The sequence below is a fragment of the Microcebus murinus genome, chromosome 9 (genome assembly GCF_040939455.1).
Source record: "Microcebus murinus isolate Inina chromosome 9, M.murinus_Inina_mat1.0, whole genome shotgun sequence".
NCBI lineage: Eukaryota > Metazoa > Chordata > Mammalia > Primates > Cheirogaleidae > Microcebus > Microcebus murinus.
In genome coordinates this window covers 61,312,191-61,325,121 of record NC_134112.1, presented here as the reverse complement: position 1 = coordinate 61,325,121, position 12,931 = coordinate 61,312,191, and the positions used below count along the sequence as shown (strand labels likewise).

The 12,931-nt window shown below is 44.7% G+C and overlaps 1 protein-coding gene across 2 annotated transcripts in view; it reads right to left on the bottom strand.

The window, feature by feature from the left end:
* LHFPL3 (LHFPL tetraspan subfamily member 3) overlaps positions 1–12,931 on the bottom strand; it is a 488,121-nt gene that overhangs the window by 49,069 nt on the left and 426,121 nt on the right. Inside the window, exon 3 of one of the 2 annotated variants that reach the window (XM_012746983.2) lies at positions 2,251–2,298. The exons of the other annotated variant lie outside the window; for it this stretch is intronic. Within the exon in view, the coding sequence (XP_012602437.2) occupies positions 2,282–2,298 (17 nt within the window). The 3' untranslated portion in view covers positions 2,251–2,281. The remainder of the gene's footprint in view (positions 1–2,250; positions 2,299–12,931) is intronic. 2 annotated transcript variants of the gene reach the window in all.

The following is a 12,931-nucleotide window of genomic DNA, read 5'->3' as shown; positions in this document are numbered from 1 at the left end:
TTGTTAACTTGGTCAGCAATACAACGAAAAGGACAAAATGTAACCTTGTTTGCCTACTGGGTCTCCTTAAGTTCCAGAGCTCTAATCAGTGGTAGCTTGGGAAGGAGAAGCAGATACCAGCTGGGTAATCTCAAAGTGCAGAAATCAGAATATTTGCAATGACCACACCTGGAGTTTGCCATGTCTACTTGAATTTGATAGGTCCCTATGCAGGGGGTGGGCTACGCGCTTCTCATCTGCACCTTCTCCTTCTTGCCCTTGTTTTCTTCAATCTCTACCGAGACTCAGGCTCTTGCCCCTGGAGGCTGTTCTCGTTTGCACAGCATGACTAAGACTCTTTCCATAATCTACAGTGGAAAATGAGCGCTGCTGGGAGGAAATTGCATGAAAAACAGCCCCAGGTCGGTGAGCAAACTTAAGCATCATGTACTTTTTGAAATTGGTTGTTTTCAAATTCATTTTACAGATGAGGAGCCCAAGGTCCAGAGAGGCACAGTAACCTTCTCAAGCTCACCCAGATGTTTAGTGCCAGAGCCAGGACTGGGACCTGGGGTCCTTTCTTGGGAGGTAGGCTCCTTCACTGCCCTTCGCTTCTACACAGCCCTCCTGGTGGTGTGTGCAGGGCTCTGCCCCAGAGAGCAATGAGCTGGGAAGCCACCCCGATAAGGTGCTGTGATGGAAAGAGGGGGATTGAGTTCTAATCCAGGCTCTGCCCCGTCTCAGGCAAGTGACTTTCTCTCGAGGCCTCAGCCTCCTCCTCTGAATAATGGATCTGGAGGGAAGGTTCCGTCTTTAAGGACTCTGTCCCTCTAGAATTCTGTGTCTAAACGATGGGTTGGGGCCTCAACACTGCAGGGGATTGGGCAGCGTCCGGTCCCATCTCATGAGAGCCCCCTTCAGTTTTATTTTGTTATTTTTTTGAGATAGAGTCTTGCTTTGTTGCCCAGGCTAGAGTGAGTGCCGTGGCGTCAGCCTAGCTCACAGCAACCTCAAACTCCTGGGCTAAAGCAATCCTCCTGCCTCAGCCTCCCAAGTATCTGGGACTACAGGCATGCGCCACCATGCCCGGCTAATTTTTTTCTATATATATTAGTTGGCCAATTAATTTCTTTCTATTTATAGTAGAGACGGGGGTCTCGCTCTTGCTCAGGCCGGTTTTGAACTCCTGACCTTGAGCAATCCACCCGCCTCGGCCTCCCAGAGTGCTAGGATTACAGGCGTGAGCCACCGCACCCGGCCTCCCCTTCAGTTTTAAATTCTTGTCATCTCTGATGACTAATTTGGAGACTTTCCTCCTAACTCCCATTCAACACACACTCAAAACATCAATGAAATGGAGAACAGGAGGCAGTTCCGACTCTGAAATCACAGAGAAGGCAGTACAGTAAGGCAGGATCGTATTTTGTGTTCCGGGTCAAATGCCTCCTTCCCAACTTACTTATTCTGTAAACCTAGCTTATCACATAGTGAAGTCACTCAAATTAGAAATATAGTTTAAGGAGCATTGAGGAACACCAAAAGGGATTGTGTGCGTGCGTGCATATAGTACAATGAAGGGCCACTAGAGTTCATATGTGGCTTAAAACTCATTACTCTTTCTCCTTCACAGTCACGGTTTTGTTCCACATAGGTGTGTGGCCATCATATACATATGAACAGAGAGAAAAATAATACATGAGAAGTTGACCTCTTCTCTGCATGGCTCATTCTAGCCCTGGTGCTCAGCACGGTGGCATTTGCTTACACACAGCATCCGGTCCTGGGAGACTCCCGGAGCAACAATCCCTTTAAGGGTGCCCCCCCACCCCACAATACTGCATAGCAGGGACCACAGCCTGCACGGAGATGCCCACGCACGTGGTCCCCCACGTTGTAGGAGTACATTGCAGCGACAGCGTGGACACATGCCTAGAACCCTAAAAGCTGACAATGTGAGGGCTGTTTGTCAGAGAACAGTAACCGAACGCATCCCCCCTGGCGCCCCGGCTCCTTCTCGGGGAGGGGCCAGGCTGGCAGCTGCAAGTGCTCTGGCTCTCACCCCCGTGCCGGGACTGCGGGGGAGAGAAGCACAAATACAAAATCAGGAACAAAGACTTAAGATCTACTGCTCAAAAGCGGCGGTTCATGCGGCCCAAGCGCCAAGCGCCGAAAGCGGGAATCGCAGGAGAACAGCGGAGAACACATGCGGGAACAGAAGGCGGAAGCGCACAAAACACAGCTGAACCCACAACGAGCCATGCTCACACTTACATGGTGTGGTCTCACACTACCTTAGTTTGCCTTAAGCATTTCCATCATCTGAGAGTGTGGGAGGAAAAAACAGAATGGTTAAAGGTAAAATAAGTTAAGAGCTCACGCTTTGTTTTTAAAGATTAAAAATAGCAGTGTCATTACTGGTCACTCCATAACGGTCACTCCATTCCTAGTGTGCAGAGACACGCTTGTGATTCTCCCTCATGCTTGTGAGGGAGAACACGGTCCTGAGAGCCCTGCTGGCTGGGTGCACACCTTGGTACTGCTCCTTGGTAACTGCATGACCCTGGGCAAGTGTCTTAGTTTTCTGTGCCTCAGTTTCCTCTTCAATAAAATGGGTCTAATAGTAGCACTTACCTCATAAGGTTGTGGTGAGAATGGAATGAATGAGTACATGTGAGACACTCAGAACAGCCCTATTCAATACTAAGCATTATCCAAGAGTTAAGACATCACTGTTGTTTTTGTTAGTTTTATTTTTAGCTTCCTCAGGTAATGCCACCGAGACTAGAGGAATAAAAATTCACAGGAAGCCAAAGACCCAGAGAGAATTTTAGATACTCAATAGGAAAAACAATTCAGGAAAAAAAGACAAAGGTAAACATTCATGGATTGAGCAATAGTTCTATGTATCATTGTAATTTTTTGAGGACATCATTTGAAATTCTGGATTATCCTAAAGCAATTCAGAGTTGCTTTTAAAAAAACAATAAGTAAAAGTCAGTTGTGCACGCAGAGATCGGTTAGAACTCTAAAGCCTGGTTCATGTTGGGCAGTATGAGGTCACGTACACGTCCTCAGGGATTGCCTCTGGACGGACGTCATCTTGCACCCTCTCAATTGCTTTTTTCTAGCACCTCATAGAGAACTGCCCATGCACAGACAGGGCTTGGGGTGAGTACATATGCTTTATCAAGTCATTTAGGAAGACAGACTTCTCTCCTCCACTCTTTCCCAGATAGCTTATTAGCTCTAACCTCACTTGGCAGGATATTGTGGTCAAACAGGAAAGAATGGGACACTTAGTGGTGGTGACACCTTAGCCTAACAGGAATGTGTAAGCAAAATGCCCCAAGGATGACCTGGCTGTGAGTCTGCCTTTGCTGACCACACTCTGAGTCCTCAGTGGGTCCCTGCCAGGGCCTAGTTAGTTCTTTGCTTTCTGTCAAAGTGAATCTACTCTTTCCACCTGCCAGTATGCATCTGTACACAAACAGACGGGTCTTATTTAAAAACATGGAGCATCCCATGAAATCAACTTAATGGGTTGTTTCCATCTCCTCCTTCTGTCCCATGGACACCCAATTCCTTCCCCTCCAACACCTCTTGCCTGGTTTTACAGCCTCTCTTTCCTGCTTCCTATTTCTCTCTCTTGGTTGTAACCCAGGTCGCTTCCTACTCATCATTGGCCCAAGAAAGTTTTCAGAGTAGAAGATTAAGGGCTGTCCTCTAAGTTTCCTCCTGTCCCTTCTCACCTTTTCAAAGGCATGAACAATCGTGTTGGTTTTTGTTCAGGATGTGAGCATTTGGTTGAAGCGACTTGGTTATTTAAAGGTGGGTGCCAGAAATATCATTTGAAATGAGAAATGAAAAGCAACAGTGGAAGTTTTCAGCTGGTAGAATATGGAAGGGCAGAACGTTGTGGAACACATCAGAGTCCGTTCGGTGGCCTAGGCTAACGCACCTTTGCTAGAAAGGGTGAGTCACACACAGACTGCCTTCAGGGATGGTGGCGATGGTGCTCAGCTTCCATCGGGGGCACTCTTCCACCAAGCAGGGCACGTGTGAGGGTGTGTGTGTGTGTGTGTGTGTGCCTGTGGACCACACTGTTGTGCTGTTTAACCTGCTTGGGTTTTAACCTGGATCGTTTTTTATATGTAAATGTATCCCACTCAGAGTTTAATTCCCCAGGTGAGTAGCTGCCAGTTGGGCTGCAGGCTCCTAGAGTCTGGGCCTGGGTTTTTCCTTCTTGGGTAGCGGCTCACCATGTCAAGTACAGCATGCCCAGCACTGCGGAGGGAGTTAGGGCTGCCAGTGATCGAAGCTTCATTTGTCTGGCAGGGAAGTTGGCTTTTTAAAGACATAGTCTTAGATCTTTCCAATCACAAGTACTGTTTCAAGGACACAGATTATAGTGCTTGGGCTCTGGAACACAGAGAGACACCTTGATCTGTTCAACACCTCTTTGAAGGGATGCTATTATGTCATCAGAATGTTGCTCAGGCAGAAGTGCAAAGAGGAGAAAGAAGCATAAGATACTTAGGGAAACAAAGAGATTTTTGACCAGAAAAAGTAGGTCTAATGAATTGACGCTTGCAGAAATGGAGACATTTGAACAGAATGTCATTAAGCAGTTAGCCAGTTGTAACTAGGATAGGCAGTATGAGATGATTTCATAAGGAATCATTTCAAATAAGTCATTGTCTTGCTTTGGAATTATTATCTTGCTTTATCATCTTGCATTTGGTTCCACATCAAATGAAGAAGGTTATTTTATTATTTTTTGAGACAAGGTCTCACTCAGGCTAGAGTACAGTGGCATCATCATAGCTCACTGCAGCCTTAAACTCCTGGGTGCAAGCTATTCTCCTGCCCCAGCCTCCTGAGTAGCTGGGACTACAGACACATGCCACCATGCTTGGCTGATTTTTAAAAATTTTTTGTAGAGATGGGGTCTCACTCTTGCTCAGAGTAGTCTCAAACTCCTGGCCTCAAACAATCCTCTTGCCTCAGCCTTCCAAAGTGCTAGGATTACAAGTGTGAGCGACTATGCCTGGCTGGTATTTTGACAGAAGAGACAGAGGCAGTTATGCTTTTTCTGTTGATGTGCCACAACCAATGCCACATCTCCTGAAGTGTCAACGGGCTCAGCAGGCCTGCAGGACCACCTCTGGAGGGCTGGAGCCCTTGATGCAGTGACGACAGCTGTGGCATCATCACCCTGCACAGTGTGAGTTTTAGTGAAGAGTTCAGTGGTAGTCACTTCTAAATTCTGCTTTGGGTCCCAGGGCCCTATCTTCTCCCAAAGCAGGCCAGATATATTCCCAGGTGTAAGCTGCCAGGCTGGGTGTCTGGGGGCAACCCATATAGGAAAAAGGCCCCGGCTCTATAAAACACTCTACTACTAGAGGAGCAGCTGATGCCCGCATAACCTTGAGAGTATTTTGGTGTTCTAAAACTAACTCGTCATAGGGACACATTTTTTTTTAAAGGATTCTGTGCGTGTATGTATGTGTTTGGGAGGAAGTTGATCAGGACAGATATGTTGGTTATTGGTAGCTAGAAACAGTCAAGGAGTGGATTTTTTTTTTTTTTTTTTTTTTTTTTTTTTTTTTTTGAGACAGAGTCTCACTTTGTTGTCCAGGCTAGAGTGAGTGCCGTGGCGTCAGCCTACCTCACAGCAACCTCAAACTCCTGGGCTCAAGGGATCCTCCTGCCTCAGCCTCCCGAGTAGCTGGGACTACAGGCATGCGCCACCATGCCCGGCTAATTTTTTTATATATATATCAGTTGGCCAATTAATTTCTTTCTATTTTATAGTAGAGACGGGGTCTCGCTCTTGCTCAGGCTGGTTTTGAACTCCTGACCTTGAGCAATCCGCCCGCCTCGGCCTCCCAAGAGCTAGGATTACAGGCGTGAGCCACAGCGCCCGGCCTAGGAGTGGATTTTAATGCTCTAGAAAACTGCATTCTAGGAGAGATAAAATATTCATGGTGGGGGGAGGGAGGGAGCACAGGGGGAGAGAGCAGGAGTGAGGGGGAGGATGAGTTTGACAAAGGGCAGCACAGGGAGTGGCTCCCACTGGCTGTGTGCCATGATGGATGAAGCCTCGCCTGCCTTCTTTTCTCTCTCCTCTTGCTTTCTCCGGCGTCAGAGATGGAGAAACTATTTGCCCTGAAATCTAATGATACAATGTGTGTGGGAGGATGAGGACCACATCAATTAAGGGTAATTCTTTTGAGGGAATATAAAATATCTTACTCATTTTCTTTTTTGAATTAATGATGGGGAACATAAAACTCAAATTAATTGGCATGAAAATTATTTTAAAGATCCTTCCATTTTTATATTATAGCTAGTAAAAAGATGCAACTGAGAGGAGAGAAGTAGAAAGGCAGCCAATAGGCAGGGAGATTCAGAGAAGAGGCAGAGAAGAGATAAAAATGAAAAAATCTGCACACAGAAAGACACATGAGAAAGGAGACATGTGGTGGCTTAGGGACAGTGATCACAGGTAACCAAAGACACACAAACACAGCGCATAATGCCTCGTGATATATATTGACTTTCATGAATTAGTATCATTGTTTGGCCTCATTCCGTTTTCCACAATTTCTTTTAAAACACTGTTTATATTCATAAGAGTAGGCACATGGCCGGGCACAGTGGCTCACACCTGTAATCCTAGCACTCTGGGAGGCCAACGCAGGAGGATTGCTCGAGGTCAGGAGTTCAAGATCCACCTGAGCCAAGAGTGAGCCCATCTCTACTAAAAAAAGATAGAAAGAAATTAGCTGGACAACTAAACATATATAGAAAAATTAGCCAGGCATGGTGGCGCATGCCTATAGTCCCAGCTACTTGGCAGGCTGAGGCAGGAGGATCACTTGAGCCCAGGAGTCTGAGGTTGCTGTGAGCTAGGCTGACGCCATGGCACTCTAGCCCAGGCAACAGAATGAGACTCTGTCTCAAAAAAAAAAAAGAAATAGGCACCAATGAGGATGTGATATCTCCATCCATGCCTCTAGGACAGGGAAAATCAGTTGAGTTGAAGATAGACTTTATATAGAATGTGGACTACAGGCCATTGAGGAAGGTTCTATCTTTGCTACATAGTCAGGTCTCAAGACAAACCTTTCTGGGTCCCTCTGACCCCTGAAAATGATCTCTTGGACCTGAGGTGTCATATTCCAATTAATACTGAGGCAATGGGATATATTTTTTGTGCATCTTTCCATAAGTGGGGGGGGATTTCTTAGAGACAAGGCATAGCATTACAGCTAACAAGAGGCAGCCCAGGCCTGCTGGCTCCATGCACACGTGTGCAGCGTGTTTCCCTCTTAGCTATGAGCACAGACAGGCCTTCTGCCATCCTGCTCATGTTGGGAACTTTGACTTTTCGGAGGTCTCAAAATATAGGAATCACTCTCATCATGGTGAATCAACTAACAGGCTGAGATTTCATTTTCAAACAAAAAGAGACAGCCTTTATGTTTCCATTTGACTTACTCAAACTGGAATGAACCGCTGTCTCGTTTATTTAGAACATTAGAAAAAACCACCAAAATGTCCCTCTGAGTACCTCTTTTATATCTGGGTGATTTGCACCAAGCCCTGGGAGTTTGGGTTCTATAGTTTCATTTCCCACTTCCTAGGTTGTAGCAGATAATAGGCAGAATGCTGAGTGTTGACGGATTTTTCCTTCAAATGCATTACCTCCTGGGCATTTGGTGCACAGTGGTAGAGGGTAGCAGTGAAAAGAACAGAAATGAAATAGAGTCCCAGTGAAAATATTTTTTAATTGCAAGGCCTTTCAAAGAAGAAATATGAGATGGTACTATAATATATTGTTAAAATCAAAAGAGTTTAGAGCTAGACGTGACCTTGGTAATTAATTATCAAGTCAACTTGCTTCACTTTATAGATTAGGAAACAAAAACTCTGGGAGGACAAGTGACAGCCTGTTGAGGACAGTAGAGTTAGTGGTAGACTTCCTGACTCACGATCCAGGGTAATCCCACCATACTGCTTCCCATTTTCGACAGAAGAACAAAGTTTTCTAAGCAATGACATCCATTAAGTAATATAACATGAGTAATGTGCCCACCTTGCCCTCTCGGTTTAGGGAGGTTTAATCTCTTCACAAACAAGCTAAGGGCAAAGTTAGGAAATTGCTTTCACTCCTCCAACAAAAGAAAAACCAAACGGCACGTGCGGTCTGCCTCCATCTTTTCACTGATCCCAAATTTGAATAAATTATTTAAGGCATCTTCAAAGGCCTCTGCTAAATTTTCTCAGCCTGCATTTGAGAAACATTTACTTAAGAAAGCTAAAATCTTATTTTTTGAACATGACTTTCAATTGAGAATTCTCACTGAAAAAAAGACAAGGTTTGTCTTTATAATTGGCAAAATGTAAACCTTCTGATTGACCCCAAAGATACCCACCCTCCCAAGAGTACGTCCTTGCAGTCAAATTTGAACAACATTGTCCTAGCTTTGTAGTCATCTCTGCTCTTTTCTCTGGGTCCGTTAGTGAACTTCTTCCTCAGTTTACATACCTTTCCTCCTTTGCTCCTTTAGTAGCTACCCTTCTTGTAGTGAATGGATTTTCTTTTTTTTTTACTTTATGTTTTTCTTATGGATCCTATTTCCTGCATTTCTGTTACCTTGTCACCCTATCTCTCTCTCCCTTTCTCTGAATCCTGGGTCACGTTGTGATTTTCATAATATTTGCTTTCAAAGAAACTTCAGCACAATCCTGCTTTTGCGAAATGGTATTTTTAGCGAAAATGCTAATGTTATAACCAGAAAGAAACTCAGGTTTTGAATCTGCCACATAGGCAGAAACCCTCTGGATGTCAGGAATGAAGTTTGGTCGGTTAAAATGCACTTGAAACACCTCCCCTGGCCTTGAAGGTTAGTTAAGTTCTGTGTTTTACAGTCTTAGCAATTTAACACTGCCACCCTGTCCTACCTCTGGGGTGACAAGTGGCTAAAAACACATTTAGGTTTTCCTCCGAGGGGGAATTTCTCTCTCCTTGACAGTCTCAGTCTGTTCTGTGTCGTCGCAGACTGCTAGGAAATACTGGGGAGCTCCCCTAGGGAGTGTCTCTTCCCTGCCTGCCTGCTTTCATCTGCTCCTGGGCGAGAATCTTCTTTTTCTTTAAGAATTCATTCCTTGGTGGAAATGTAAGCATGCTACAATTTCTTCTTGGCTCTTAAAGTGTTGTCGATGTTCTTTTTTTGGATATCATGGAAAGTGATTTTTTAAAAAATGGAATGAGTCCTAGTACTACATTATTTTAGTTAAAAAAAAATGAAAATGAAAGGATGTTTCTCTATACTTCCACATTCCAATGGTAGCTACTAGCCACACATGGCTATTTAAATTCAAATTAATTAAAATGAAATACAATTAGAAAGTCAGTTCCTTAGTCTCACTAGACACATTTCAAGTGCTCGAAAGCCACGTGTCCAGTGTATAAAATTGCACAGAGCAGATACAGAACATTTCCATCACTGTTTTGCAAGACAGTGCTGCTTTGTAACATTTATTATGCTTTAATAAAATTCGAAAGCAAGCTATGTACTGTGCTCTACAAGTCAGATTCTGAAAAAGATACAATGAAACAAAACTATGTCAGTCAGCTACAGTCAAAACCCATTGGTAAAATGCAGAGGATAATTATTTAATAAACAATACAGTTGGAATTCTGGGTGTCGTTTTGTTCAAGTCAGCCATACAGAGCCTCATTAATTTAGATTCTAAGATCAAGCTTCATTTAAATGAATAGAGCTGACACTAAAGTGGTGTTATCTCAAGAGACATGTATGTAGGGTTAGGAGTAGGGGTGGAAACATATCAGAAATACCTGGGAACCTGTGCAGGACTAGCCATTCCTGCCCCCTCCAGACAGGGAGGGCAGGCACCACACAAAGAACTTCTTTTGAAAAAGCTCCTCAGGTGGTTCCCATGTATCTTTCCCACCCTCATTCCTCCAGTTGAGAACCAAAAGGATGGTTAACTGCAAAACGGCAAGGACTATTTATATAGGTTAAGTATGTAAGTCCTTCTATAGGTTAAGCTCTGATTGCTGGGACTGGTCTTAGGGGCAATTCTGCACCCAGTCGAAGCAGGGTGCATATTCCTTCTGGTTGGCAAGGTATATTGCTTCTCCAAAGCAGTGTGGGTAGATATTCAAGGCAAGCTAGCATTAAACATTTATTCATTTGAGATCACTTATTGAGCATCTAATAATGTCTAATACTGTGATATAGGTTGTGGAATACGGTAAAATAAGTAAGCAATGGCACTGGAATGTGGCAGCTAAGTCCCTGTGTGGACTGTGGAATGAGGCTGAGTTTAAATTTGGTGCTTTCTAGCTGTGTGTCCTCAGACAATCACCTGACCTCCCCAAGGCTCAGTTTCCTGCATGAAGTTGGGGATGACGCTAACACTTACTTCATGGGGCTATTGTGAGGATTGAATGATGTAAGGTACACAGCAAACATGTGATAACATTTAGTGGCTACAGCATTATTAAAGAGTATGTAGTTTAGGGAGGAAGATAAACTCACCTAAGCTGTACTCCACACTGCAGAGATGGCTGGTTCGATTGGTAATGAAATAGTGCTAAAGGAGTCAAAGGTATAGGTTTTTTTGTTTTTATTCTGAGACAGAGTCTCACTTACTCTGTTGCCCAGGCCATAGTGCCGTGGTGTCAGCCTAGCTCACAGCAACCTCAACTCCTGGGCTCAAGCGATCCTCCTGCCTCAGCCTCCCTAGTAGCTGGGACTACAGGCATGCACCACCATGCCTGGCTAATTTTTTCTATATATTTTTAGTTGGCCAATTAATTTCTTTCTATTTATAGTAGAGATGGGGTCTCACTCTTGCTCAGGCTGGTTTTGAACTCCTGACCTTGAGTGATCCTCCTGCCTCGGCCTCCCAGAGTACTAGGATTACAGGCATGAGCTACCTCGTCCGGCCAGAGGTGTACGTTTGATCCCTGCGTGGTCCATCAGCTCCGGGGCATGTCTGAGGCCCCTGCGCTAAGCCCTGCCATCTCACAAATGTGGGCCAGTAGGAAATCAGGGTGATAGTACATGGGCAGTTGCATGTGAGAGCTAAGAATGATTCCAGATGAAGTCATCCAAGTTCTTCCCTTTAGAAATGAGCAGACTAAGATGCAGAGTTGAAGCACTTTGTCCAACTTTAGATATAATCTGCTGGTGGCAGAGCCAGGGACAGATCCTGGTGTTCCCGATTCCCTGCCCAATGTTCATGGTATACACTGAATGTTTGCTAATGGAACAGGAATTTTTTATCACCACGAAATATTGGGAAAGATGCTTATCTTACTATTATAGGGCTATGGGATTATTTTCAAACATATTTTTATCACCTTCAGAACCCAGACATTAGACTGGGTGCAATTTTCATCTGTCCTTAGAGGTAAATTTGTTATTTTATTTTATTTTCTTTAGAGCTAGTGTCTCACTCTATCATCCAGGCTGGAATACAATGGCACAATCATAGCTCACTGTGACCTTGAACTCCTGGCCTCAAGTGATCCTTTTGCCTCGGCCTCCCTGAGTGCTGGGATTATAGGCGTGAGCCACTGTGCCCAGCCCTCAGAGGTGAACTGACATGTGATAAGACACAGCTTCTAGGACAGATTCTGTGCAGACTAACAGACCAGCATAGTCAGATGCTCTTAAGGTCCAGTTTGTTGTACATTCCCAAAGGTAACCTGGCTCATCCCTGCTCAACGGGGTAAATCCTTCACTCTTGAATATCAGAATGATTGGGACAGCACAATGACCTCGTAAAAAACCAGAGTGCCAGAATGTAGGTTAGGACCCAATCTTCGTGTTCACCACAGCCCTAATATGCTCTTTCTTGCACTGCAATTCTCAAGGCAGATGGTCAACTCTTGCTTCCGTCCCTGCTTTCATCTCGTCTCTTCCTAAAAGCACACATGGTGAAAGAACCGTAGGCTTTTCAGATTAGAGTGTGATACCTCTTGTTCATTTGAGCACTTCTTCCTGTGTGGCTGTGTGCGACAGCTTCTTTCAACCACAGTGAGCACCTCAGCATACGGGGCCAGCATGCCCAGGGACGGTACAAGAGAGGGACAAGACAGCACTTGTAAACACTTAAATCAGGGAGCACCTTTGAACACTTAAATCAGACATGCCACTCCCTGTTCACGGACCTCCAGTGGCGCCCACTGCCGTTAGAGTAAAACCCCAGCTCCTCTCCCTGGCATCAGCATCCTGCAGGACCTGATTCTGCTCTGCCTCTCCATCTTCCTCTCCCCCCCTACCCCCCGCCTCCCACTCACGACCAACCAGCCAAACTGCCTTCTTCCCGTTCCTCATTCCCATCTTAGGATCTTTGCTCCTGCTCTTCCTTCTGCCTGGAATTCTTTCTCTCTGATTGCTGTCAGCTAGTTTCCCCACATTGCAGCTTCAATATCAGGTCCTCAGAGGCCTTCCCCAAACCTATAGCCCAGCGGAGCTCCTTGGTCACTCTCTAGCATATTACTTGGTTTAAATTCTCTGCATAACACTTTATACTCTCGTCTTGCCTTTTAAATTTTTTTTTTTTTTTGCCTGTATACTCTTATTAGAAAACAAACTTCAGGAGAATAGGAATTTTGTCTGCTTTGCTCACTACTTTACCCCCACCACCTAGAACTGTGCCTGGCACATATTAGGTGCTCAATAAGTACTTACTGAAAGAAATGAATAAATGAATGAGTCACTACCATTCCAGGATCACAGCTCATGTAGGCTTACCTTATTGCTGGTGCTACTCATGCCTACAAGAGAATCTCCTAGGTTTTACATGTTGCCTAGGAGATATAAAGTATAGGGCACCATGGAGAACAAACCCAAAGACCACTTTTACTAGCAGAACATTTAGCAAACGTTGGTGGATTGAACAATAT